This window comes from Portunus trituberculatus, chromosome 18 (genome assembly GCF_017591435.1).
Source record: "Portunus trituberculatus isolate SZX2019 chromosome 18, ASM1759143v1, whole genome shotgun sequence".
Classification (NCBI taxonomy): Eukaryota; Metazoa; Arthropoda; class Malacostraca; order Decapoda; family Portunidae; genus Portunus; species Portunus trituberculatus.
The window spans coordinates 17920733-17948485 of NC_059272.1; the positions used below are offsets into that span (position 1 = coordinate 17920733).

At 41.0% G+C, this 27753-nt stretch overlaps 4 protein-coding genes and 1 long non-coding RNA gene across 27 annotated transcripts in view; 2 read left to right on the forward strand and 3 right to left on the reverse strand.

Moving 5' to 3' along the window:
- The window catches only part of LOC123505765 (NADPH oxidase 5-like), a 50418-nt gene extending 48276 nt beyond the window's left edge, over window positions 1–2142 (forward strand). For all 4 annotated transcript variants that reach the window (XM_045257430.1, XM_045257432.1, XM_045257431.1 and 1 more), the window contains exon 12: window positions 272–2142. In XM_045257430.1, coding sequence (XP_045113365.1) covers window positions 272–403 — 132 coding nt within the window. In that variant the 3' untranslated portion in view covers window positions 404–2142. The remainder of the gene's footprint in view (window positions 1–271) is intronic.
- Window positions 2143–2794: 652 nt separating this feature from the next.
- LOC123505529 (protein lin-7 homolog C-like) lies at window positions 2795–12518 on the forward strand. Of its 5 annotated transcripts, none has more exons than XR_006675185.1 (7): window positions 2795–2880; window positions 4267–4308; window positions 4662–4810; window positions 4928–5137; window positions 5342–5570; window positions 7673–7731; window positions 10085–12518. XR_006675185.1 is itself a non-coding variant. In XM_045256929.1 (7 exons), the coding sequence occupies exons 1-6, from the start codon at window positions 2844–2846 to the stop codon at window positions 7702–7704; spliced, it is 606 nt and encodes a 201-aa protein (XP_045112864.1). In that variant the 5' UTR covers window positions 2795–2843; the 3' UTR covers window positions 7705–7731; window positions 10085–12518. The 5 variants fall into 5 exon arrangements, 2 of the variants coding, with proteins under 2 accessions (XP_045112864.1, XP_045112866.1); XR_006675186.1 differs by lacking the exon at window positions 7673–7731 and adding an exon at window positions 6353–6431 and having other exon boundaries at window positions 5342–5477; XM_045256929.1 differs by having other exon boundaries at window positions 5342–5477.
- A 102-nt stretch (window positions 12519–12620) lies between these two features.
- LOC123505530 lies at window positions 12621–17213 on the reverse strand. 13 transcript variants are annotated; one of them, XR_006675187.1, is made up of 8 exons: window positions 16911–17213; window positions 16737–16812; window positions 16554–16621; window positions 15338–15418; window positions 14647–15189; window positions 14473–14548; window positions 13075–13153; window positions 12621–12930 (listed from the first exon to the last, which is right to left on the reverse strand). XR_006675187.1 is itself a non-coding variant. In XM_045256933.1 (7 exons), the coding sequence occupies exons 4-7, from the start codon at window positions 14762–14764 to the stop codon at window positions 12775–12777; spliced, it is 438 nt and encodes a 145-aa protein (XP_045112868.1). In that variant the 5' UTR covers window positions 14765–15189; window positions 15338–15418; window positions 16737–16812; window positions 16911–17213; the 3' UTR covers window positions 12621–12774. The 13 variants fall into 13 exon arrangements, 3 of the variants coding, with proteins under 3 accessions (XP_045112868.1, XP_045112867.1, XP_045112869.1); XR_006675188.1 differs by having other exon boundaries at window positions 14473–14568; XR_006675189.1 differs by lacking the exon at window positions 13075–13153.
- A 1471-nt stretch (window positions 17214–18684) lies between these two features.
- LOC123505712 lies at window positions 18685–19818 on the reverse strand. Its single transcript, XR_006675244.1, has 3 exons — window positions 19484–19818; window positions 19000–19256; window positions 18685–18890 (listed from the first exon to the last, which is right to left on the reverse strand). It is a non-coding gene; the product is annotated as an uncharacterized LOC123505712 (long non-coding RNA).
- Window positions 19819–22835: 3017 nt separating this feature from the next.
- The window catches only part of LOC123505519, an 11085-nt gene continuing 6167 nt past the window's right edge, over window positions 22836–27753 (reverse strand). For 2 of the 4 annotated variants that reach the window (XM_045256905.1, XM_045256906.1), the window contains exons 2-4: window positions 25825–25927; window positions 23810–23953; window positions 22836–23436 (exon numbers count right to left, since the gene is read on the reverse strand). In XM_045256905.1, coding sequence (XP_045112840.1) covers window positions 23234–23436; window positions 23810–23953; window positions 25825–25906 — 429 coding nt within the window. In that variant the 5' untranslated portion in view covers window positions 25907–25927 and the 3' untranslated portion in view covers window positions 22836–23233. Of the gene's footprint in view, window positions 23437–23809; window positions 23954–25824; window positions 25928–26425; window positions 26445–27221; window positions 27335–27753 lie in introns of those variants that run through there. The other 2 variants (XM_045256907.1, XM_045256908.1) reach the window with 2 other exon arrangements.

The window sequence follows — 27753 nt, forward strand, 5'->3', positions numbered from 1 at the left end:
ATCTATCTATTTGGTCTGTCTTTCTATCTACCTATCTATCTATCTATCTATCTATTTATCTATTTATCTATCTATCCACTTTCTTACTTACCTGCCTGCCTACCTATCTACCTATCCTACAATACTTAAGCAACAAGAGTGCATTAAATCAAATAAACAAAAACATAATCCAATGTAAGTGTAGCAAATGTATACCTGAATAAGATTACAAACTATAGAAGGTGTTTTTCATAAGCTAACACCCACTTCCCTTCACCTGCCGCGCCCTCAGGTATTCAGCGGCATCCGGGAGTCACGCGTGGGCAAGGTGTGTGTGTTCTACTGCGGCCCGCCCTCCCTGGTGAGCGTGCTGCGCGACAAATGCATCAAATATAAGTTCGAATTCAAGCGAGAGATGTTCTGAGGATATTTCGTGAATGGACCCAAGATCTTAACTTATTATTATCATTATTATTATTATTATTATTATTATTATTATTATTATTATTATTATTATGACTAGACCAAGTAGGTACAGAAGTATCGGGACAGGGTTGGTATGGCTACGTACTTCCCTTTATCCCTCGTGTGTGTGTGTGTGTGTGTGTGTGTGTGTGTGTGTGTGTGTGTGTGTGTGTGTGTGTGTGTGTGTGCGTGCACCAAGGTTCATGTGATTATAATAGTACTGAGGACTTTAGCGTCTGTATTTATTGAACACAGTCCATGGCCTTCTTCTTTTCCCTTTCATCCAGCACACTCACACATACACGTTATACATGATAAAGTGAAGTGTATTGTGTACATATATTATATTTTTTATTCACGTATCTGTATTACATAGCATACACCACCATGTATATGTGTACTACAATATTAATGTTAATGATATCCCAGTGCTTTCATATCTGTTTAATTTCCTTGAGAGTCATGACGCAGATGATCACAAGTATTCCATTGTATTTTTGTGCCCTAAGCTGTGATTCCTTGCTGTGTGACGGTAACTTGCTCAGCTCACATCATGGTTTGTCTCATGCATATTTCACTACATTTATTTGTATCGCCACGTATATTGTAACATTAGTATTGCCGTGCTCTGGTGTGACGAGCATGGCCCACTCACGTGACAGGACCGCGCGAAGTATTGGAGGCGAATTGTCATTCTGTACTGCATTATTCTAAGTCACGATAAAGTTGTTAGGAATTGAATTATTGTCATCTGAAATATCTTTGCTGTTATATCAGCAGATTTATTTAGTCTTTCATTTTTTATCTTATTTTCTTTTTCTCTCATAAGGAATTCTTATTATTATTTTCTTCTTTCTCTGAAGGAAGCCACACTTTATTTCCTGGTATGTATTAGTTTGGAGAAATGCAATGTTGTGTTTGTATGTATTTATTTATGCTACATGTTTCTTCACACACACACACTGTAGTACTGAACGGCAGCATGTGTCCCTAAGTAAGCATCCTCTCATTTGTACATTGGACATTCATACACAGTTCCAGTTACCTGAAGGAGCAATGTAGATATATTCGTGAAGCACTAAACCTCAACACACCACGAGGAAACACTTCGGTTCCTCTTGGGGAAAAAAATCCCATTCATTCATCTATATATTTGAACCAGTGCACAAGATCATGTGTAGACTACAGCCGTGACAGCACCCGTGGCCTGCTGCTGTATCCCCGCCGTCCCCTCTCCCTGAGTCACGGCCGGACAGCGCAGGCAAGGTCCCGTCTCAGGAGACTCGCCATTGTTCCTATTGCATTGAGTTGGCGTCCCCGCTACCTCTTGTACCTTGCTGGCACACGCGACTAGCGGCATCGCCATCCTCCCTGACCACACCGCTAGATTATCATTTGAAGAGGTTTTATGTAGATTCATTTTCTGACTGATAACTGTGTGTGTGTGTGTGTGTGTGTGTGTGTGTGTGTGTGTGTGTGTGTGTGTATACACGAACATTCACAGTCAGTGATGTCACATTCTAGAAGTGCCCGAATTTCAACACATTGCTGCTTTTACACAACTTATTTATCTACATATACATGTTGTGTACACGATTCTTTTTTCTATGCCGATACAGGAGTTTTGTTGCTAATTTTATTGCCTTCCTTCCCTGCAAGTGTAGAGAGAGAGCTCTAGAATAAAGAAATATTGATTAATATTGCTTATTCATAGTCCTTTAAATACGACTTGAACAAAATCGAAAAAAAATGACAGCAAAATAAAAATTGCTGTAATAAACAAACAAGTGATGCAATATACTCCACATTTCTTCTATCATAATGCAGTGCTTCATTCCTCCTGCTCCTGCTTCGTGCCCCTTCATTGAGAGCAGGGTGAGTGAGTGAATCAATCAGCATTCGTAGCTTACCTAATAAGACTAGCAAATAATAATGTACTGGTAGGTACTAGCAAGCAGAAAGTTTGAGTCTTTTTCCCTTTTTCTAGTCAGGATTACACATTTGTATGAGAGTTCAACAGGTTTCATAAGAACCTAAACTACCTGCCTGCTTGTTTGTCTGATAATAGGCTCATTTTAGTATCAGGTGCAATTCCATTCCAGTTACCTATTCTCCGTCCCCTCTCTCACTTCCCCCTCCCCTCCTCCCCAAAAAAGATGTTGAGAAGTCTGAAATTTACAATAGAAAATATTAATCATAAGAGAGAGAGAGAGAGAGAGAGAGAGAGAGAGAGAGAGAGAGAGAGAGCAAAAAAAGAGAAAGATAATTTGAAACACAAAAATGATAATGGTAAATGTACACGAAAACATAGGATTATATAGATTGGAACAAAAATAAAAATAAAATATGAAAGACCGTCCCGATACGAAGACCAGCCGCAGTCAGTCCCTCACCTCAAGATGGCGGCGGTGGCAGAACCTCTTACTCTCCAACAAGGTATTAATTTCTCACCTTTGCACCCTTCTCCCCCACCACCTTTGTAATCCAGACTAACCTTAGCACCAAGTAGATACCATAGGCACCATACAGACCTATAAATAGCCGCTAGTTAGGTGAGAATCAACATTAATTATTCATGGTGTCTAGTCTCGTCTATCATAACACTGACCTTTCACCTTCTTACACCCCTTTAATTGTGGTATTTGGCGTGGTAGTTTGAGGGGATCGTGTTGTAGTTACAGTTTATAAGGAGGGAAGTGAAGGAGTGTCTAGTTTTAGCCGAATTCTCATTAAGAACACGGATGGAAGTAGGACATCAATGGGGCAATACACAGGACGGTAAACGCCCACTGCTGAGGACACTGGGCGAGGCAGGGAGGGGTGGGTAAGGTAGGAATAGACACACTGACGGAGACACTAATTGTATCTTCAGTGACAGCAGCCTTGAGGATTTAAAACATTCTTTGTTATGATGTCCAGGAAATAAGGAAAAAGACAATAATTTTACTGAGCCCATACATGGAAGAAGAAAATATTTTAGGACAATTGCTTTTTGAAAATCAAAAGATGCTAGAGAAGGAAATAGTGTACGAAATGTGGAAAAAGAAAGTCAGTGGAAGAACTTGATGGAAGGAGCAGAGTAAGAAGATATAACATGAGGGAAGCATAGATATAAAGGCAAGGCTTCCTTAACTACACCTGACCTGGGTACATCCTTGGGTGATAGGTCAGGATTCAGAAATGCTTTGCTCTCTCACCACAGCTTTTTTCCATACCCACAGAGATGATTAACTGGGTTTTAAAGAGTGTTTCTCCAGTTAATAATGTAGAAATCTTGTCACTGCCTCTAGATTCGTAAAAACTGGTGTAAATTTAGATAAAGTCTTTTGACAGAAGTGTTTGAGAATACGAGCCTTAGTCTCATGTGAGGAGTAAGTAAGGAGATGTGCATTCTGTCAAGATGTGAATATAAACTGGCATCTAAGTGGGTTCTTTTTGTTTCATCGTTTTTGTTGCCCTTGGCCAGATTTTCCCCCTTTATATAAAACAAAGAGTAGTGGACAAGAGCAGAGCAGGATCATATTAGAGTCGTGCACGTGATAGGAGGAAAGGAAACTGTATGGTGGACAGAGGAGATGGTTCATTACAGCTTTTTCTTAGTCACTCTTTGCACTAACATTATTATTGATCTTTTCTTGATGACTAAAAATACACACCTTGGTCACTATTGCTATTACTCTCTCTCTCTCTCTCTCTCTCTCTCTCTCTCTCTCTCTCTCTCTCTCTCTCTCTCTCTCTCTCTCTCTCTCTCTCTCTCTCTCTCTCGCTCGACAACATTAAAAGAGGTTAAATAGATATTGCATTGTTTTTTTTTATTTTCAGATGTCAAGAGAGCTGTTGAATTACTTGATAAGCTGCAGAAAAGTGAGTTGTCAATTCTTTGTCATTAAAATGAGTAAATCATGATATCATATTACTATGGAATGATAATGTTTATATGCTGAAGGTTCAAAGCAGAATTAAGCAAATTTGTTTTTGTAATCATTAAAGTTGGATTGTGCTTTAGTTTTTTCTATATACATATACTTTTACATATAATGTTTTGATTACTTTATTTTGCATGACTTTATGACATTGTAGACATGTAAATAAGAATTGATTGTTGCTCTTATTAATAGTGGCTAAGGACAGTAGTATTGTGAAAAAGTAGATGGAGAAAATAGAATTGTTCATTAGGTATTGCAGACATAACAGGTCATGCTGCTCTATCACCCCAGCGGGAGAAATACCCTCAGCCAAGCTAGCGGCGCTCCAGCGAGTGCTCCAGTCCGAGTTCCTGACAGCAGTGCGGGAAGTGTACGAACACGTATATGAGACAGTTGACATCTCCGGCTCCCCTGAGATCCGTGCCTCTGCTACTGCCAAGGTGAGCTGCAGTGCTGCAAGAGATTTTGCTCCTTGTGGATGATATTGTTCTCTCAAGTTTTCAGAAATATTTTAAGGAGGAGAGTTCATGAAGTCATCCTTTCCTTTCTTCTTGAAGGCAACTGTAGCTGCCTTTGCTGCCAGTGAGGGTCATGCACATCCCAGAGTTGTAGAACTGCCCAAGACTGATGAGGGGCTGGGCTTTAATGTCATGGGAGGACGGGAGCAGAATTCCCCCATCTATATCTCCCGAATCATCCCTGGAGGCGTGGCAGACCGTCATGGAGGACTCAAGAGAGGAGACCAGCTGCTGTCAGTCAATGGAGTGGTAAGACCAACACAACAGTCTGACGTTGGGTAGTTTGTTTGCTGATAAAGACATTTATGGCAACAAAAAGCTCATATGACACAAAGCTAGTCATGATTTCTGGCAGTCACTTTGTATCGTAGTTGCAGTTAAGGATGCTTTTTTTATATGGAAAGACAACCTTAATTGCTAAGGAAAGGAGATTACAAGCATTGTGGCTTTCAGAGCGTGGAGGGTGAGAACCACGAGCGAGCCGTGGAGTTGCTGAAAGCTGCCAGTGGCTCAGTGAAGCTGGTGGTGCGCTACACCCCACGAGTGCTGGAGGAAATGGAGATGCGGTTCGACAAACAGCGGGCGTCACGTAGGCGAACTTCCCAGTTACAGTAGAAAGCCCTAGTGGAGGAGTGGCGAGGCTGGGGCTGCTCCGTGCCAGTGATGGGGGACAGCCGGCCAGGTTGAGAGTTGACAGTTGTAGCAGAATAGAGTCAACACTCAGTGTTGTCTAATAGAGTAGTGGCACCTGTCATGCTGCAGCTTTACATTCAGTGTTTATTATGCTATGCCTCACATAATTTCAATTTTTCAGTTTTTCCTCCCCACTGTGTTTCTTTTCCATCTCAATCATACACAATTTTGAATTAAACAGTTGAGACCTTATCCACTATGAAAAATATTTTTAGTTGTAAAAGAAATTTAATTGGCTAGTCCAGAACCAAAGAAGCATGTGCCAAAACTCTGTAGCTCTGTGGTCATGCGTCAACCACTTTTATGTAGTGTTAATAGATGGAGTGCTTGACTAGTGGGACCCTCTTGCAGGAGATTAAAGTCTTGGTAGTAATGAATCCTGACAGTGAAAGGGTGAAAGGTGGTGGTGTGTAGCAAATATAAATTGCAACTTTTATTGTAGAGGAAAGATTAGGAAACCAATATCAGTTTTCTGGATAAAACTATATTGGAGGGATTGACCCCTTGTGTATTAGTAATGAGAATTAGATGCATGCAGGATGATAGACATTAAAAAAAAAAAATGGCCAAACTTGCAAGTGAAACACTTGCTGAGAAATTAATGACTGAGGTTTGTATTCAAAAGATCCAATGGTGAATATGAAGAATGGGAAAAGTGGCTGGTGTTTTTAAGATATAATAGAAGATTAGCTACATTATGAAGAATCACTGACAGGAATTCTTAATGTTAGAAGTGAATCCCTGCACCACACAGAACAATTTCCTTGCCAGAGTGAAAGGATTGGTGCTCAAGGTCGAGGTTTAGGAGCTGGTGGCAAATTGTAAAGAATTCTGATTTTCCTACAATGAGGTAATGAGTTTTATTTGGGCTTTTGTCCTGGTATTGTAATAAATTAACTTTTCTTTTAACCAGCTTTTCTGTACTAATTGGTTCAGCATCTGAGTGAATATATTAGTAATGTTCCCTATAATGCCCCTACACACAGTCACTAACTCACACCTCTGCATTTTTCAGTTTATTCTTTCCTTTATTGTTTCTGTTGTGGCAGTCATCCTGAGGAATTTCAAAGGAACAGGCATCAGAATAGATTAGATTAGTGTACACTTATTTCTAGAAGTTTATTTTAAGATTATTTTACATTTATCAAGTCAGCCTGTTTTAATGTTGAGAGTTTATCTCACAGGTCCCAGCTGGGCTTCAGAATGTTTACCCCAGCCACCTCATAACACTTAAGATCTACACATGGCCAGTAACACAGCACCTCATACAGTGCTGTCAATACCACACACCCTCCATGAATAGGCCTCTGACCTAATGCTCTCCCAGGACTGTTTGATCTTTTCTAGGTCTTCCAGTCACCCTTTCACATACTGCTTCAAGCATGTACAAAATACTTTTTAATAATTCTCTTCCCATATTTCTTTCACTGATCAACAAATGTATTTTTTCACACTCACAGAATGCTTTCCCTGTTATTATTCACAAGTACTTCACTTATAAGTCTTACAATTAACATATTACTTTTCTCACAGCAGGCATAACTTTTTTGTTCCAGACCATATACACCACTTCTCTCACTTAATGGCACAGCTCTGCACAATGTACATTACTACAATGTTTATATATATATATATATATATATATATATATATATATATATATATATATATATATATATATATATATATATATATTTATTTATTTATTTATTTATTTATTTATTTATTTATTTATTTATTATACAGCACTTCTTGTTCCAGTGTTTCACAATTCTTTTTAGCATATTTACCTATTCAGTATTCACTTCCTATGTAATTATCTGCTATAACTTGGTTTTTATAATAGACGGGCAATCTACAATCTTTTAGCCTTCTTTGGGTCTGTGTTTATTGCTGTATTTTACTTTCTAATATTGTTCTATCACTGATGCCTTGTACCTATGAATTTCTTCTAAGCAGATTGCTACAATGGAAATGCCCCATTCTATGTTATTCTATTTTTAGTGTCCTAACTTCTAATCCTCTCTTCTTTTTCCCTTTCAAATTTTCCTTCTTGATATCTTCTCACCTCACAGGGCTTAAATTTTTCAGATGTCTTGGGGGGACAGATGGCTCAGTGGTAGAGTGCTCAGCTAGTGGCCACAATGAGTGTGAGTTTACTTCTCTCCCACATTATCCACCCACTGAGGGAGACATCACTCTCTTACCAACCCTAATAGAGACTGTATTGTCTTTTGGTTGCCTAGTATTTGGGAATTATTTGGTCACCTCTTTTTTTGCAAAATCTCTCTTTTTATCTTTATTGGTAGTGTATACCTTCAGCCCCTCATGTGTATTACCATATTTGCACAAATGAATGTTTTACTTTTATTGGAATTTGTTAGAGCCCCACACAACTTGTGTGCAATTTCCAATGACAAAGTACAGTGAAATTGTTCACTCATTTATGGAGCAGTAATGTTTAAGGCAGGTAGTTAAATAATGTTGTTTTATCCTGTGCAAATGTGGTAACACAAAGGGAGATATAGAAACCATTTTGAGGGAGAAAAGTATTAGCATATTTCAGGTACTTGAAAGGTAGGACAGGGAGTGCAGAGTTACATAAGGCTCTACCTGATGACATTGCAATCTGAGTTAGTGCAGTGAAGATCAAAGACTTAGAATTGAGGCCGAGATAAATTGTGTTGCTTGTGGTGTGAATAAGATTTAATGAAAGCAATCAAAGTATAACAAAGCTTTCCTATTTTTGTTGGAAGTGAAGCAGTGAATTTTACAGCAGCAATAGTAATCAGATACAGTATCTTTAAATAGCTTGGTCATGTGGAGAATCTTTTGGTAGAATACAAGGATGGAGTGGCTGCTTGGGGTGAGATAGGAAGATGTCCTATGAATGAGGACCAAAATGTTGTTACCTAAGAAAGAAGAGTAGAGTATGTGGATGGGAACAAATGGAGACTGTTCTACCATGATGACCACAAGCAACATGTGTCTAGGAAGATTAGATTAGTTCAGATTCTGTGAGGTAATTGTTGCCAGGTTATGCAGTGGTAGTGCAGTTATGATTTGGTCAGGTGTATTCATGTAACTTATTTCTATTTGATGTCATGACTGCAGTTTGCTCATATTGTTCTTGAACTTTCATATTTTCTTAGCTGTTTCCCTTTTTCCATTGCTTATGCTCACATTCTCCAGTCACTAGTACCATTACCTTGAAGCCTTGCTTCTTACTGGGAAAACCTCTTACCATTGATGGCCATGGTAGAAATGCTCCAGGATATCTTATCCACTTATTCTTGTTCATGCTGCACCACACCTCTCCACCTTCTATCCCAGCTCTGTTGATTCTATGCCATTCTTTTCACACTAGAAAGTATTTCCTTCTCATATCCATGAAGCTGATATTAAAAAATGCTAAAAACATTTGTCTTCTTTTAGTACATGTCTTTTTCTTTTGTCAAATAATGAGTTACTTCTACTACTTACATATTTATTACATTTCAATTCCCATTCTAGACTCCAGGTGTGGTACATTATATTCCTTCTCTAATACCATGACCTTACTCTCCATGGCATTAACTTGAAACTTTTCCCTCAAGCTTTCCTGTATTGCAGACTAGTTTTACCACTTATTGAATGATGCTTCAACTTAAATTGATGAACGGGTTCATTTGTTTGCTGTAAAGAGGTTATAAATTCAGCACCATATTTTCTTTCGTGATTTATTTATGCTATTGCTCTGATACATGGCTTTCATTTTTCTCTTCCTATTCTAGACCTGTGTTCCCCTCATTGTGACAGTGCTGTATGGTCATACCTACTTCCCTGGCACTAAATGTTTCCTATTTTGCTGACTAAGGGGACTAAATCCTAAGCAAAAAAAGAAGAAAATCCCAATCACACATAGAGACCTATCTTTTGTAGCATTATCATACTAAGATGTCTGATATTGCTTGTTTTATCATGAATAGTGAAAATTGTGACAAATGTGTCTCGGCAAGTTCCCTGTGCAGTCTTTCCCTTAGATAACTAAATGGCTCTTGGAAATACACAACAAAATCATTTATAGTGATGGTTGGTGTGTGAAGTATTGTTAACCTTGCTGAGGCACCTCCTGCATGAAGTGGCATTGGGTAGTGCATCACTAAAACCTGTCAACAAGGCATCTATAAATTGATAAACAAGTCCATTTTGTCACAAAATACCTCATCAGTGTTGCTCGATGAATACTTGTTGCATTGCTTACTGGGTGTGCTTCACTTCAGCTGACCTTCCACCATCACGTTTGCACCTGTGTTTAGTTGTGAATATTTGTTCCTATACTGTGATAAAGAGTTTTGTTTATTATATCCAAGTTGTGTTTGTATGTCTTTGTGTATGGGCAGCTTATCTTGGCGTCCTCCATTCAAGGAGGTTGTCAGCCTGCTATATAGATGTAGATATTAAGAGTTCAATATTTAATCTGAAAGCTAGAGTAATGCATGAACTCTTTCTGCATACCCACAGGTGGCAGGCAGTGGAACTGAACACCTGTGGCAGCTTACAGCAGACACCAAGAGTCACCACCACACTCACACCACTGAGGTTGCTCGTGTGGCCAGCCATTGGTATCGATGCTTACTGAAAATGTTATTACCAGTTTGTTGACAATTTAAGGCTTTTTGCACCAAGACCCAACAGGGCATTTGTGGCTTAACACCTTCAGCCTCCCTGGATCACCATCACCTTTGTGCCCTTCCTTGTATGTTAGAAAGTTACTTATACATAATGTTCTTGCATAGTCATTCTGCCTTTGAAAGACAGAGTTTTTGGAGGTTTTATAGATGAAGGTTGTACAACGTTGAGGCTAAGTTCCATTAAAGCTATGCAGTCTTTATCTGCCTTGTGATGTTGGAGCACTTTTGCAGCATTATTGAAAAGGAAGTTCATATCTGTATCACAGAAATTTTATTTCAAAATTGGTACTCTTCAAAATTAGATATCTTTTCCTGCACTAATATTTCATAAGTGTTTGTGTCTTTGTCATTTAGAAAGCGTCATGTGTTCTGTGTGAAGTCATGGTGTTCCTGCAGATAGTAAGCACATTTATAACATTTTAATATATATTATCTGTTCCCTCTCCTAACCTTGCTGCTTCCCTTCCTCCTTAATTTAAGAGGTCATCCTGGCATAAAGAATTATTCAAAGTGGAATACTGTTATATAATTTTTGTTCAAGATAGTAATGCTGTTGATGGAGGGGGTTTTCAGTAAAAACATTCCATTTGTAATTCTCCATATGGCTCTATGATAAGGGTTGTTTTCCATGCAGAAGGTGCTGCTAAGCTGAAATCTCATTCATTATAGCATGTTTATTTCAGTTATTTAACATATAATTTGTGTATTTTCATATATTTCATAAATCACTATCTGTATAAAAAATGCATTTGTCACTGCATATACTTACAAAATGTTCTGTTCAATATTTTTGAGTGGTAGCATTTTATGTTTTAAGATTTATTTGAAGTCTACTGTTGAAATCTGTCAGATGTTATTGTGAATTCAGCATGACACGTCACCAGCAGGGGGATATTGCTTTGAGTGTAAACCCATAAATTGCTGTGACAAGCAGCCAGACCCATGGCTTTGATTACATGCAGCACACCCCATCATGGCTAAAAGTTTGAATGCTTGCTTTGTTGTAAACCACTGCACATCACTTGAAAATGTCGATATCCGTGAATCTCAGCTTGCAGGATTCTATGATGAAACTGAAAATATTGTCACTGCTGATGCTTTGGTATGCCAGACCTATTCAGTGTTGACTCATTCATTTCAAGGAGCCAGAGATGATGTATTCATTGATTTATGGCTTACCAAAGTTGTTTGACACAGTTTTGACCGTTGCTTGGATTAGGACGTGTCCTGCAGCCAGTATCTATTTGTTTTCTTGATTGTTAAGGGTGATTGATGGAATAAGGTTGCTATTTCTTGAATTTCCTCAGTTGAGAGCTACCCAGCATACATGAAGTTCATGTACTATAGTTATTGTTATGATTACATACATTGTATTGCATTAATTACGTTATTGTAAAGGAAATAATGACATGCTGATCAGTTTGCTTTGCTGGGAATGTGTTGATGCCAGACTGATAAGGGTGCCACTAGTCATGATTGTGCTCACAGCCTTGGATTATTAGAAAATGTGAATATATAATACTATTTTCCACTATTTATATTTCTATTTAATGTGAGAAGGTGAGGAAAGTAAAGTGCTTTTCATTATTATAGTATGCATAACATACATACTGTACCAGTTTAATCTTTAGACTACAGACTATGAAGGCATTTATGATGTACAGTAATGCAAGTTTTGCATACAGGCCATGTTAATGAATTCAGGTACAGCCAGTGGGAGTCACTTGAGAGAATAGTAGCTACTGTAGAGAACTTATATGTTTACCAAGTATGAGGGATAATTTGTATTTAGACAATTACAGTATTAGTCATGAATGTTGGATCCCATGGCTGTAAAAAGATGTAATGTTTGTCACTATTGACTAGTACATACTCATTGTCTTAACAAAAAGGGAAGGGAGGAAAGGTGGGGTGGTGGGAGAGTGAAAGGAATGATGGATGAAGAAGCAGGGGAGGGGGTCAAGGGGTCCAAACTAATGACTAGTACTGTAGCGTTTTTTTTTTTTGTTCCCTTGGTCCCGAGATATCCACAGTAGCAGAGCATAGCATCTTGGTGGGTGGTGGAGGCCTTGAGGGGGTAGCTAGTAATTTATCAGTGCTGGAGGCTTTGTCCCTTCCTTACCTGTGACTTATTGTATGACCATTGTTTATGAACACTGTAGCTATGGTTAGGTGTATAGTGTTTATATATAATAGATGTAGATCATGTATGTACCCTGTCATGTACATTTTTTTTTTTTTCCTAATGTAAATGTTTCCTTTTACAAAATCTTTACATTGTCCTTACTTTAGTTTCTAAACGGTCTAATCAGGGGATATATGTTTTTTGGTACCTCGAAAAGGCTCCGGAGGAAATACAGAACGAATTCCAGTTAAAAATTTATTTAAAAAAAAAAAAAAAGTCAAGAGTCTCTCGAACTCTTTCGAACAAATAGCTTGTTACCCGGCAACAGCCAGCCCACAAGTCTCACTATATTAGTTCAGAAAGCAGCGTCATCCACGCCTAGGAATGGAGCGCCGCTAACTGCCGAGGATCTGGTAAACTGGTGTAGCGTTCTTCCTGTCGCCAACGGCAGCAACAGGGGTGGCGGTGACAATGGTGACAGCAGCTTTAGCAGCAACACAAATGGTGAAGCATGGAAGGGTGAACCCAATGTAAACCATCTCGGGAACAGTCTGTAAATTCAGACATTAGTTTTACCATTCATAGTTGTAGAGCAAGTTCTAAATCAAGGAGTTCTCGAGAAAGCGGCACCAACAGCTTATTTCAGCATGATTAAATCAATAACCCCAAGGCATTCAAAAGTTTACTATATATACCACTAATGGTCATCTAGTTAGGCCTCTCCAGTGCTTGGTTTAGGCTGGCGAATCGACACTTCCAGTCACGGAGATTCATCTGCAATATATTAAAAATGTACACGAATCCTACAACAGTACAAGCTTGCTAAATGACTCCACACTGCGATACGTGCAGTGTAATAACAGACCTTTAATAAAGATGACATCCACTCACAGGTTTTGATTTCCTGCCTACACAATCGTCACTCCTACCCCTCCCCCATTATTCAAATTCCCTGCAGAGAAGACCTTAATAACAAGGACAAACTAACATTCTTAGTATGATCCTTGTACAATCCTAACCTCACGCCACGCTTGACAAACTACACTGGACTACGATGGTCACCCTCGCCTCACTGACTCATGCACAGCTGGTCGTGAATCCTTGAGTCGAATTTCGCGAGTACATACGTACACACTAAGCTTACGTATTACAAAGCTACGTTGTCACCTGAATCTAACAATATACACGCAACTGGATGCAAGGTGGCTTAGGTAAATACTCACTTGCTATATTGAAGCCCCGAGTCCTTTCTCTCCCCTACCTCCCTGCCTCTCCTTAGCACCGTCTCTTCCCCACTTAACGTCTGCCTGTAACCCTACCCCACATAATGACCACCCGATATAAAATAGTTCCAATCTTCTCCCTTTTAATTCATCTTGTGATTGAACACTTTAATTTCGCTTGATCTTTTCCCTTAAACCGTTTAATTGCCCCTCTGGAAATTATTACTTCGTCCCCTACCTTCATAAAGATTCCTCCCCGCAAGTAATCAAAGAACTCAGGTAATGATTATTCACGCTTCATTTACTTCAGCAGAGTAATCAAAGAACAATTTCGTATTACATGAAGCCGTGCCATGCAGCCGTGAGTTGAAACCGACTATGATACAAATAAACTGGAAGCTAGTCTGATATACATGCAACCTCGAACTACCTTATCTCTAAATACAGCTCAATAATCACTGCATGGGTAACTTACGCAAGTAAGTGGTAACTTTCATTCCTACGCAAACACTACTTCCTGACAACGTAAGTAATGGTAATAAACACTGAATTTACATTTATAGCATCAAAACAATACACAAGGGCACATTCCCGAACACCTACTTCCTTCCTAAACCACCATAATCCAGTAACTACTCCCGGACACCCACTCACTAAACCGCAGCAATTGGTAACTACAATACTTACTCCGCATGGTATCTGCGGCGACCGAGGCACAACCACCCAACGTAAATTGCGGTGCCTTTCACTCAAATATGGAATACACCATGAATAAACAAGGTAATTATGCAAATCCTTAAGTCTTACTGAAAAACATGACAAATTAACTTACACGTTTAGCGACCAATACCAAACATACTTAACACTTACTGTCAGCATACCGCGAGTCACGACAGCCATCATTACTCCTTCTGCCCTCTAGAGTGCGAAAAGCCGCCTCTACATCCTGAAGGACAATGAAGCAATCTACATTAGGACCACACACCTTCCCCACCTTTTACTTACAAATATTAACATACCAAGCGAAACGAAACCATCACTTACCTACGGAGAGACTTCCACCTCTGCTAACGCCGATGGTTCCCATAGTACTGAGCTCGCGTGGTCCGGTGTCTGTCTCGTCTCCTCCTTTTAGCACTCTTCCCACTCCCCACCCTCCCATTTAGCACCTCAATGACCATCGTTTCTGCAACTGCTACTTCCCTAATTTAACATGTTATCATCTGGTTTTAGCAAATCTTTTTCCCCACCCTTACATTTTTTGTTATTGTTCTTGTGCTATGAATTCAACAGTAACATGAGCTAATATTCTACTGGGAACGTAAACTTTAAAGAACATTCCAGGTCCCCCTCACCGCAGCAACAGCCAGCCCACAAGTCACTATATTAGTTTAGAAAGCAGCGTCATCCACGCCTAGGAATGGAGCGCCGCCAACTCCCGAGGATCTGGTAAACTGGTGTAGCGTTCTTCCTGTCGCCAACGGCAGCAACAGGGGTGGCAGTGACAATGGTGACAGCAGCTTTAGCAGCAACACAAATGGTGAAGTATGGAAGGGTGAACCCAATGTAAACCATCTCGGGAACAATCTGTAAATTCAGACAGTTTTTACCATTCATAGTTGTACAGCAGTTATAAAATCAAGGAGTTCTCGAGAAAGCAGCACCAACAGCTTATTTCAGCATAACAGAATTAAATCAATAACACCCAAGGCATTCAAAAGTTTACTATATATACCACTAATGGTCATCTAGTTAGGCCTCTCCAGTGCTTTGTTTAGGCTGGCGAATCGACACTTCCCGAGTCACGGAGATTCATCTGCAATATATTAAAAATGTACACGAATCCTACAACAGTACAAGCTTGCTAAATGACTCCACACTGCGATACGTGCAGTGTAATAACAGACCTTTAATAAAGATGACATCCACTCACAGGTTTTGATTTCCTGCCCACAATCGTCACTCCTACCCCTCCCCCGTTATTCAAATTCCCTGCAGAGAAGACCTTAATAACAAGAACAAACTAACATTCTTAGTATGATCCTTGTACAATCCTAACCTCACGCCACGATTGACAAACTACACTGGACTACGATGGTCACCCTCGCCTCACTGACTCATGCACAGCTGGTCGTGAACCCTTGAGTCGAATTTCGCGAGTACATACGTACACACTAAGCTTACGTATTACAAAGCTAAGTTGTCACCTGAATCTAACAATATACACGCAACTGGATGCAAGGTGGCTTAGGTAAATACTCACTTGCTATATTGAAGCCCCGAGTCCTTTCTCTCCCCTACCTCCCTGCCTCTCCTTAGCACCGTCTCTTCCCCACTTAACGTCTGCCTGTAACCCTACCCCACATAATGACCACCCGATATAAAATAGTTCAAATCTTCTCCCTTTTAATTCATCTTGTGATTGAACACTTTAATTTCGCTTGATCTTTTCCCTTAAACCGTTTAATTGCCCCCTCTGGAAATTATTACTTCGTCCCCTACCTTCATAAAGATTCCTCCCCGCAAGTAATCAAAGAACTCAGGTAATGATTATTCACGCTTCATTTACTTCAGCAGAGTAATCAAAGAACAATTTCGTATTACATGAAGCCGTGCCATGCAGCCGTGAGTTGAAACCGACTATGATACAAATAAACTGGAATCTAGTCTGATATACATGCGACCTCGAACTACATTATCTCTAAATACAGCTCAATAATCACTGCATGGGTAACTTACGCAAGTAAGTGGTAACTTTCATTCCTACGCAAACACTACTTCCTGACAACGTACGTAATGGTAATAAACACTGAATTTACATTTATAGCATCAAAACAATACACAAGGGCACATTCCCGCACACCTACTTCCTTCCTAAACCACCATAATCCAGTAACTACTCCCGGACACCCACTCACTAAACCGCAGCAATTGGTAACTACAATACTTACTCCGCATGGTATCTGCGGCGACCGAGGCACAACCACCCAGCGTAAATTGCGGTGCCTTTCACTCAAATCTGGAATACACCATGAATAAACAAGGTAATTATGCAAATCCTTAAGTCTTACTGAAAAACATGACAAATTAACTTACACGTTTAGCGACCAATACCAAACATACTTAACACTTACTGTCAGCATACCGTGAGTCACGACAGCCATCATTACTCCTTCTGCCCTCTAGAGTGCGAAAAGCCGCCTCTACATCCTGAAGGACAATGAAGCAATCTACATTAGCACCACACACCATCCCCACCTTTTACTTACAAATATTAACATACCAAGTGAAACGCAACCATCACTGACCTACGAAGAGAGACTTCCACCTCTGCTAACGCCGATGGTCCCCGTAGTACTGAGCTCGCGTGGTCCGGTCTCTCTCTCTCGTCTCCTCCTTTCAGCACTCTTCCCACTCCCCACCCTCCCATTTAGCACCTCAATGACCATCGTTTCTGCAACTGCTAGTTCCCTAATTTAACATGTAATCATCTGGTTTTAGCAAATCTTTTTCCCCACCCTTACATTTTTTGTTATTGCTCTTGTGCTATGAATTCAACAGTAACATGAGCTAATATTCTACTGGGAACGTAAACTTTTAACAACATTCCAGGTCCCCCTCACCGCAGTGAGTACTAGCCCCTCAGAGGGGGGGGTGTCACAGAGGCCAGCTGCTCATTGTTGCCTGGTTCAGCTATACTTTGTTCGAGTAAGCTGTTCATCGACGCCTTAATAATCCTTGTAACGTCTCTTGATTGGCTGCACCCTTCCCTCACCTCCAGTTGCCCTACAACTCACGCTCAACTCGTGTGATTGTATGTTTGTCATAACTTATTCTTGTTCATGGTTATTTGTACCACTTGATTCAATAGTGATTGGTTGTTTAAACTCGAGTACAACTGATACAACTATAATAACCAATTTTACACAAGACACGAGTTATGACAAAGGTCACACTAACGTAAACGAGATCAAAGCAAGCGTGATATGCAAAGATACTGTAGGCAAGAGGAAAGGATTCAGCCAAGCAAGAGATCATTTACGATTACTGACACGGCTCCACATGAACAGCTTCCCTGAACACAATATAGACTTGGCCTATTAATGTAAATACATTATAGGCATGTGTTAAACACTTGCAAATAATGAGTTTACAGCTGCAAGAAAAGCGTATTACTACTGTAAGAAAACGGTTGATTAGCACCTGTAAGAGAAGTTAATTAGCTTCTGTAAGGGAAGTTGATTAGAAGCTGAAAGGAAACGGTTGATTAGCATCTGTAAGGGAAGTTGATTAGAAGCTGAAAGGAAACGATGATTAGAATCTGTAAGGGAAATTGATTAGAAGCTGAAAGGAAACGATGATTAGAATCTGTAAGGGAAATTGATTAGAGGCTGAAAGGAAACGATGATTAGAATCTGTAAGGGAAATTGATTAGAGGCTGAAAAGAAACGATGATTAGAATCTGTAAGGGAAATTGATTAGAAGCTGAAAGGAAACGATGATTAGAATCTGTAAGGGAAGTTGATTAGAGGCTGAAAGGAAACGATGATTAGAATCTGTAAGGGAAATTGATTAGAGGCTGAAAGGAAACGATTAGAATCTGTAAGGGAAATTGATTAGAAGCTGAAAAGAAACGATGGTTAGAATCTGTAAGGGAAATTGATTAGAGGCTGAAAAGAAACGATGATTAGAATCTGTAAGGGAAATTGATTAGAGGCTGAAAAGAAACGATGGTTAGAATCTGTAAGGGAAATTGATTAGAGGCTGAAAAGAAACGATGGTTAGAATCTGTAAGGGAAATTGATTAGAGGCTGAAAGGAAACGATGATTAGAATCTGTAAGGGAAATTGATTAGAGGCTGAAAAGAAACGATGATTAGAATCTGTAAGGGAAATTGATTAGAAGCTGAAAGGAAACGATGATTAGAATCTGTAAGGGAAATTGATTAGAGGCTGAAAGGAAACGGTTGATTAGGATCTGTAAGGGAAGTTGATTGGCACCTGTAATAAGAGACTAATCATTATCACCTGCAAAGAAAAGTTTGACGTTTAATGTAACGAGGTGAAAATGCTACCTGCCTTCCGTACCTTTCACCATGGACTGCTGCTCTTTGCACGTCTTTTCACTTTGTGCTTCCCACCTCCATTAATATGTGTTTCATCATAACCAAGCAACAGATTTTCTCCTTGAGCTTCTATCTTGGATTTGCAGCTTGTCATCACGGCGGCGGCGGAACGTATCACCTCTTCCTCGTGTTACCTCGTCGCCGTCAAATCTCTACCGGAATGCTGCAAAAAAATAACATCCAGTCAATTTACAGCGGCAGGTAAGAAATGTTAGGCATAGTAAGCATAATTAGCACTGTATAGCTACGAGTCAAGCCGCCATGTGTTTTACCTTTTTAGATGCGGCACTCCACTGGTGTTCATCTCCGCGCCAATTCGCCACAGAGAATTGCTTCATCCCTTGGCATGGCGTTACCCCGTGCTGCGCTATCTGCCGAATAATCTAGGAAATTAGTGCACCTGCAAGGGAAGAGGGTTAGTAGCCTGATACCCTATCCTACCGCCTAGGAAACGTAACTTTGTACTCATGTTTCGACGAGGAGCTCCAGCGATGTCCCGCGAAGCGATGAGCTGAGTATGTGTACTTACCTGAAAACAAGAAAATACGCATTGTTAGTTGTCGCAAGTGATGGTTTTAATGATATATATTTCAGATAAACTACTACATGGTAATTAAACAAGGCCACTACATAATGGATTTTCAAGCCAAAAAAATCTCCAGCCAGGTGTTAAAATCCCCACTAGCCGGCCATCACCCCACCGACTATAAACCTCAGCAGAGCACTAATTACTTCACCGCAGGCATGAGTACCTACCGTAATGACGAGATGATGATGAGGTGAAGGACCGATGACTTGATAAAATACGCACACACGCAGACACACACACGCGCGGGTGAATAAAAGAGTACGCAATCACTACCGAGCCGCCGGGAATGCCCATCGCAGAATCACCACAGCTTTCTTGCCACGCACTGATCACGTGAGTCGAGGCGCGTGGCTGTGATGTGGCTGGTCTCCGAATCCATAGATAGTACTTTATTTTCTAAGCATCACCACCCATGACTCGTGCTTCTTGTCTTCGTCTCAATGCATGTCTCATAACAGCATGCTAATATATTACCCACTGATGTGTATTATATAATCGGAATTGACAGGTATGAGGATAATTTAAGATTGTTTGTCGTTCTTTTCACTTCGGGCACGGATACGGACGCCTCCACGTGGAAGCTTGGGAATGGTGGACAATGACGTTACCTGTCCCCCTCCCAACTTCCGCCCTTACCCATAATTCCACATTCTCAAACGCAACTCATTAATAAATACTTGCTGATGAGGTACTATACTGAGTTACTATACATTACATTCTTCCAAATATATATTCACCTTATCTAGCCACAACGTTGCTGATTTTTGTAGATACGTAGCCTAAAAGATCTCACGCCGCTGAACCACCAAACCAGTGATTCGCTTCATTGATCCGAACGAATGAACCTGAAATTACAGTTATTTTTCACATGTAATACGAAAAGCACACTCCAGGCTTACACATTAGGGTACAGTAACACTTATGAGAAGACTTAGGGCAATGTACTAAATAAGAAAAGGTTATATAGAGTAAGCAGGTGAAGTGATGGCCTGACTAGCCTCTATCCGGGCCCCTCTAGACTCCTTCCTCACTACCCTAATGGAGACAATTGTATAGCTAAACTTACTCTAATAGCTCTATAATGTTACACTTACCTATACTTACTTGTTGTGCTGTGTAAGCATCTGTCCATACAAGATGTGTCTGAGTATCACCGAGAATCTCTACGGGTATCCAGCGGTGAGGGGTGACTGATGATCCGGGGCGAGGCTAGGCTCGTTAAATGCTCGAGCGAGATTAATGTACTAACTTACAACTTCGTACATTGCAGGAATACGAGCAAATAGGGTAAAAAATTGTTAATGTGTATATAAAGTTGGGATTGATGCGCGAGGTGGTAAGGATGAGTTAGACCCAGAGGTGGTCATGTATTGACAAACAGCCATTTACTCTGATTGATATTCGTATGTTGCAATCTAAAAGTAAGAGCCACTGCAGGCATGGAGTGCCTGACGAGTGCCATGAAATCAGAGAGAACTAGCACATGGGTGGCGTCCGTGGAGGTGTGAGCTGACGCAAGACGAGGCGCTGCTACAGGGTGTTATCGGCCACAGGATAATTAGAATGTTCTTGACTACAGCTGAACGTTGCCTTCGCCGAGAGAAACATGGAGACAATTTCAACACGCAACTCTACACACTAATATTAGAGAGAAAAAAAAATAGTATAAAAGCAGATAAAGAAAGTAGCCTATAATAAATCTCTCTCTCTCTCTCTCTCTCTCTCTCTCTCTCTCTCTCTCATTTCATTATTGTTTATATTTGTCTTTCTACAGTGTCACCATCAGTCACTATGAGTCCGTTTGCCGCTCACCATATTCCTACCGCCGCCGTGGTATGATGGTGCGGCGACACAACGTGGTGTTTGCGCGCCTGCGGCTGGGCTACCGGCCACCGTGGCAGGTTGCTGGGGTGGTGGGGGAGCCCGCCTATGCAGCCTGTCGCCTATGCCACGCTCCCCAGGCCAATACCATAGAGCACTATTGCCTGGCGTGCCCCACTGTGCACCATCTCCTGCCCCAGGGCCTGCCGTTGGATGCTATCTGCCGCCACCTCCTACCTCATAACGTCCTGGACGAACTACTTGGCCGCTTCCCCCGCTTTGGGGGATTTTCCTAATCCCTTGCCCTGCGAGGGTTTCTTTGGCCCTGCGTGGCCTCACGCTTGTGTGTGTGTGTGTGTGTGTGTGTGTGTGTGTGTTTTTTTTTGTTGTTGTTGTTGTTGTTAAGTATGTTGTACTGTTTGATACGTTTTTGTATAATAAATTTATCAAAATCTCTCTCTCTCTCTCTCTCTCTCTCTCTCTCTCTCTCTCTCTCTCTGTGAATGATCTAGGATTCGATGAGCGAGCGTATTGCGTGGTTGGAAGTTTGCAGGCGGAGAGCAAAATGTAGTTAAGATATTTCTAGAAATTTTTTTGATAATCTTGAAATCCTCTCGAGTCAATCCGGGAGAACACAAGTTTATTGTGCTGTGAAACTGTACGTCCTGCCCTGGAGACACTGCACTACGCCCTGCCCTGGATACACTGCACGTCCTTATTCTGGAGGCTACGTATAGGCAGTCTCTAAAACTTGAATAGTGGACATCCAGAGTGACTCAAGATCGAACGCTCCAGCCCTAGAGAAACTGTAATCCTTTTCCTCTAGAGACATTACTACTGTGTCTGAAGTGACGACTACCCCGCCGTTGACGAGGAACAGGAGGTGAACAGCAGCAGCAGCAGCAGCAGCAGAGCCATGAGTCACCGGTCACCTGGTTCAACATCTCACTCAAGCCAGGCGATGAAGTGGGCGAACAAATGGTGCACAGAGAAGAGGAGAAAAGATGAAATTAACATTAAGGAAACAAGTACTAGGGCGGCGGAAAGATATGAAGGTGCGAGTAAGGATGCAGTAGTCATGACGCACCCGGAATGGTGGTGGGACTATGGAGAAATACTGAGTGGCACCGCGGATCGTATGATGATTGATCGCGACGACAGTGGCATCCTGTTTGCTGAGTTGATGCTAGACGTGACTGAAGTGGGCATGTCGCCGCCCCCTGTGGGCCCCGCGCGAGTGGCCTGGGCGCGACGAGTGGCTGCCCTGAGGGAGAGACTACGGGTGAAGAAGACGCCAACGTGTGACGAGGAAGGCTCCTGCTCGCCCCTCGCCGCCAGGACCACTCAGCATTTGGGGGATGTGTTTTCTATGTTTTTGTTGTTTAAGAGAGCCAATACAAGAAGAAAAATTAAACATAAGTATAATAAAAAGAGAATGTAATGTAATGTTGCATACACGTCAATGAACAGTTGCAATGCTAACTATACAACGGAAAAATTTTGTCTCGTTTTTTCTTTTTCTATTCTTGTAATGTGTAGCCAGGAATGTTACATTGTCTTTTATTTCATGAATAAAAAAGAAGCCCAGTAGCACTCTCATTATCCTCGGTTCGGTATTCAGGTCTTGAGTTCCGTCACTCCTCTGTCATGCCGCACCACACACTCATCTACGTCCCCCTCGCCCGGAGTGAAATTTGATTGATCATCTGTATATTTATTCGAGCATGAAAGACATATCGACTACATACATATATCATAGTGACTAGAATGAATAATTTGGTTAAACGAAACATTCACACAAAAGCCTTACACAAGAACATAAGTCGACATATGACAGGATACACATCCACGCATAAACACGCGCACGAACACACATACACACACAAAACATCGAAGCAATACTAAAAATTACATCACAGTTTTTAGCGCATCACGTGACGATTCATAACGAGACAAGCGCCTTCCTCTTCGGTGGCCGTCACGAAGTTCACAGAATTCCGAGGCACCGGGACTGAGGAAACAGGAGAGCGACAGAGGGAATGAAAGCACCAGTCACGCGGACATCCGTGGTTGTGAGCTGAGAGATGAGAGAAGGGTCAGAGAAGAAGCACATTGGTGAGGAGAGCTGTCGTCACCACCACCAGGGCAGAGGCGGCGGTGGAGCGAGCGTGGTTGCATCCATCCCAGGTACAAGTATCGTGGCACACTTCCATCTGGTGGCCGCCCTTCGTCCTGCCTCTCTCGCAGTCCCACCCCATGTCAGTCGGGGCGCAGGTGCGGACAAGTGACAGCATCTTACCTGTACAGAATCATTATTATATTACGACACTCAATTCTGCTGATCGCGGTACCATTATGTGGATGATAGTGTGTGTGTGTGTGTGTGTGTGTGTGTGTGTGTGTGTGTGTGTGTGTGTGTGTGTTTGTTTGTTTGTTTGTTTGTTTGTTTGTTTGTGTTTGTGTGTGTGTGTGTGTGTGTGTGTGTGTGTGTGTTTGTATCAGAATGTACTGATAAGAAAATATAAAAAACAAAATTGAGAGATTTTCTTTACACACACACGCACACGCACACGCGCACACACAGACAAACACACACACACACACACACACACACACACACTGATTCTACCACCACCACCACCACCACCACCATCACCACCACTGCTACTTACGCGAGTCTTCCCTGTCGGGCGTGTAGGTGTGGATGGTGAGACAAACATTCATGCCTCTGCCACACTCGATGGGCGGCGGCGGCTTCACAAAACATTCGTCCTGGGTCCCCTCCGCCTCGCACTGCACGCACCGGATGCCGCACGCTGGAGGGAGTCAAGGGCTGTTAGTGTTGGGTAAAGCAGTAATAGTCATCCTAGGAACATGATACACCCGGAAGTACATAAATTTTTTCAGAGGTGTCAGAGGAATACTGTAGGATATGAAGGGGTACATGACGTGGGCAGTGTGTATCATCAGAGAATACATTGGAAAATATATCTTAGTGGGGAAATGTGTGGGTTATGTACGAAACTGACTGAAAATGAGATAAAAGTATGGGACAGTTGTGGGTAATATATCAGCATATCACAGTCAGACGCAACTCGCATCTCACAGGTTAACCTCTTCAGTACCAGGAAATGTTTTCATAATTATTCTGCTTACTATTTGGTGATTTTACTACACAGCTTCAGAAACTTACGTGGGGATTAAAATAGTGAAGACTCTGGCCATTAATCTTCTGACCTCCATAGACTATTCTTAATGTCAATAAAATCGTCTAATCATACCCAAAACACAAGGGAAAAAATGCATCTCAGTGCTGAACGGGTCATAGATGAAGCATTCAGCACTTACATAACAATTATTTAGACCAATTACTATACATTTCAGCGGTGGACAAACGGTGTTTTTTGCAGATACCTCCTAAACGAATCGTTGGATGAGTATGATATTTCAACACACTACCTTGAACATTCGTTCGAAATTTATGGTTAACATACCACAGTGCTATATGTGTTATGTGAGGAGTTTACTCGTAAAAAATAACAAAGCCGACGAGTCATGTTGACGCATTCGAATGAAAGTGTGGCCCCCCCCACACACCCACCCAAACCATTCCTAACCACTACTACGTCTCCCCCGTCTCGGAAGTTCTCGCCCTCTTTATCCCTCCTCTTCTCTCCCTAGCTCCTCGCCTCCCTCACTCCTGTGTCCCTCCCTACTTCTCCCACCACTGTATTTATACATTATAATGTTCTGTAAGTGTGTATGTATAGATATGATTATTAACGAGTATGGTACAATTTCATGAAGGCAAGAAGTGGTTCACGTTGATAATTACTGTACAACAGCACGTTTACGTGTAGTATATAGAAGAGCCATGTTTGCAGTCGTTATGGTCAACCATGTGAACATGATGTGCTGGAATTACCTGTGACCTGGACCTTCTACTGTTAGGAAAAGTTGATACTCTTATTGCGTACTGTCTACCTATTGATCATAAAAGTGGTCCAGTTTATATATAATATTATTTTGTTGTTAGATACGTTGCTTATTATCCAGCTATACGGCCATTAACAGCGGAATTAGCTATTGCTTTCACGGTCGTTTGACCCACTCTGGTTTTCATGTCCACATATACCAGCAATTGTATTAAATAATATTATTAATGTATGATATGTATGTACATACTGACGTATGTAACTATTATACCTATACGTATGTAATTACAATAGGGAAAAAAATCAAAGGTGGAAGGCTGATGGTGTGAATAGGGGTGAAGAGGAAGCGGGAAGAGGGTCATGCGATACTGGGGTAGAGAAGGAGTGGTCTGGGGTTCTTCAGGGTGGTGGTGGTGGTGGAGGGTTAGACGAGTACCCCACACTCGTCCGATTCTGTATAACACCTTTGATATGATGACTGGATTAGGCGTAATATCACTCAGTAAACTCCTCACATAACACATATAGCACTGTGGTATGTTAACCATAAATTACGAACGAATGTTCAAGGTAGTGTGTTGAAATATCATACTCATCCAACGATTCGTTTAGGAGATATCTGCAAAAAACACCGTTTGTCCACCGCTGAAATGTATGGTAGTAGCTATTGCTTCATTCATATATACAAAAAAAAAAATTATATTTTCCTTCAGCTGTCTTAAATCCAAGCACCCAAACAGACAAGTACACACCTTGATGGGTCAGAGCCAGCAGCAGGAGGAGGAAGAGGGACGGGAAGTAGAGTAGGTCAGGGAGAGGCCGTGAGGGTGCCATATCTTACTCTCGCCGTTCAAACTGAAATGTAAATTAATCCTTTCGTAAACAATGGCAGTGTCCCGTTAAAGAATTGTGTGTGTAGAGAATCGTATGACGCCTTCAATTAAGCTATTATTCACTGATGTCTCCAGAAGTATTACAATAACAGCTACGGTAAAGAGGAATAGCAGGAGCAATAGGAAGGAAAGTTATTTTAAAAGAATTCACCACCTCGCACTCATTATGATATTACCACCACCATCACCTCTTCGTAGCCTACTATGGTCCGGTAAATTCCTTGAAATCGATTGCACAAAAGTAAATTGCTCGAAATCAATTGCTCGAAAAATAAATTCTCGTATTATCAGTTGTGGAAAAGTCAGATTGCTCGAAAATAGTGGTTTGGTGAGAAATATCGAAAAGTGAAATAAGAAACACCCAAAAACTAAGATATAAAAAGAACAGCTTTATTGTTGTCAACTGAGCAGTTAAGATTAAGAACGGGTATATTTATATCATACACTATCCAAAGAATACCTGAAAATATTATTATCTATTGTTAATTGAACGTAGAGAGATATCCAGCCAAGCATAATTTCTTCTTTCCTTTTTCGCTCACAACAAAAGTTAGATCCACCTTTAGGGCTCGAGATTTCCAAGATTACTGAAATATAAATGAAAAACAAATATGAGAAAAACATAATATTTAACGATCAGGAAAATGATTACTGATATTTTAAAGTTAATAGGTGGTTGATGGAAGTAATTGAAATTTATTTTTTTATTGTTGCTAGATCCAGTAAATCTACAATATTAACAACACAATCCAGTGACGATTATGAACAAGGCAAGGCTATTGATAATGGATGGTTGCTATAGGAAGAGAAGGAGAGCCATATATAGAGAGAGTAGCCCTGTAACCGTGTGATAATTCAGCACGTACAGAAAGTCCTGGGAGACTGACTGCCAAGGTGAGTGTTTCGAAGCATTTCGAGCAATTTACTGTTCGAGCATTTGATAATTCGAGAATTTATTTTTCTGGAGTTTGTGTGTGTGTGTGTGTGTGTGTGTGTGTGTGTGTGTGTCCCACTAATGGTGCAGACTACCTGGCAAACTATCGCTTAAACCATGAAAATACCAGTGGAAACCGTGACAACTTATTCATGAGTCTGTTACAAAATTCTTAAAACGCACTGCTTTCATTAGAACTACTTTAAAAAACTACAGGGACCATTAATCAGATTCCTGCATATTTTTTCCACCCATGGTACAGAATACACGATAAACTACCTCTAAGATCATTAAAGCACTGGTTAAAACCTTAGTAACTCACACAAGAGTCGTTAAACGTTAAAAGTTGAAGTACTGACAACTCCAGCAATATGAATCGGTACTGTCGTATACACAGACCCACATCACACTGGCAACATGACACAGGACGAAAGGCTACGTGATCGGCGGAGCGTATTGAGTTTGACGCCCCAATGCCTTGCTGGGACTTGATAGGCTTCGGGTAGGAGGCGGCGACCTCGGCACACATGGTTATTGAGTTTGTCGTGGGTCTGACTTCTTAGTAGACAAGACGTATTGTACTGATTCCTTGTCCCCACTCTCTCTCTCTCTCTCTCTCTCTCTCTCTCTCTCTCTCTCTCTACATTCTTCACTTCCCTGTAGTACATTTCAACTTCACCGTTCTGTACGCGAAGCTTCACTCTTCACTTCACTGCTTCACTTATAGAATTCTCCATCAAAAGACTTGTTACTTTGATAAGTCTTGTTTCTTACCACCAACACCACTGGCCACCATTCCACCTACTTTTCTCTCCCTCCTTACCTAAAGCGTTCCGTTTCTCTCCCATCCTGTC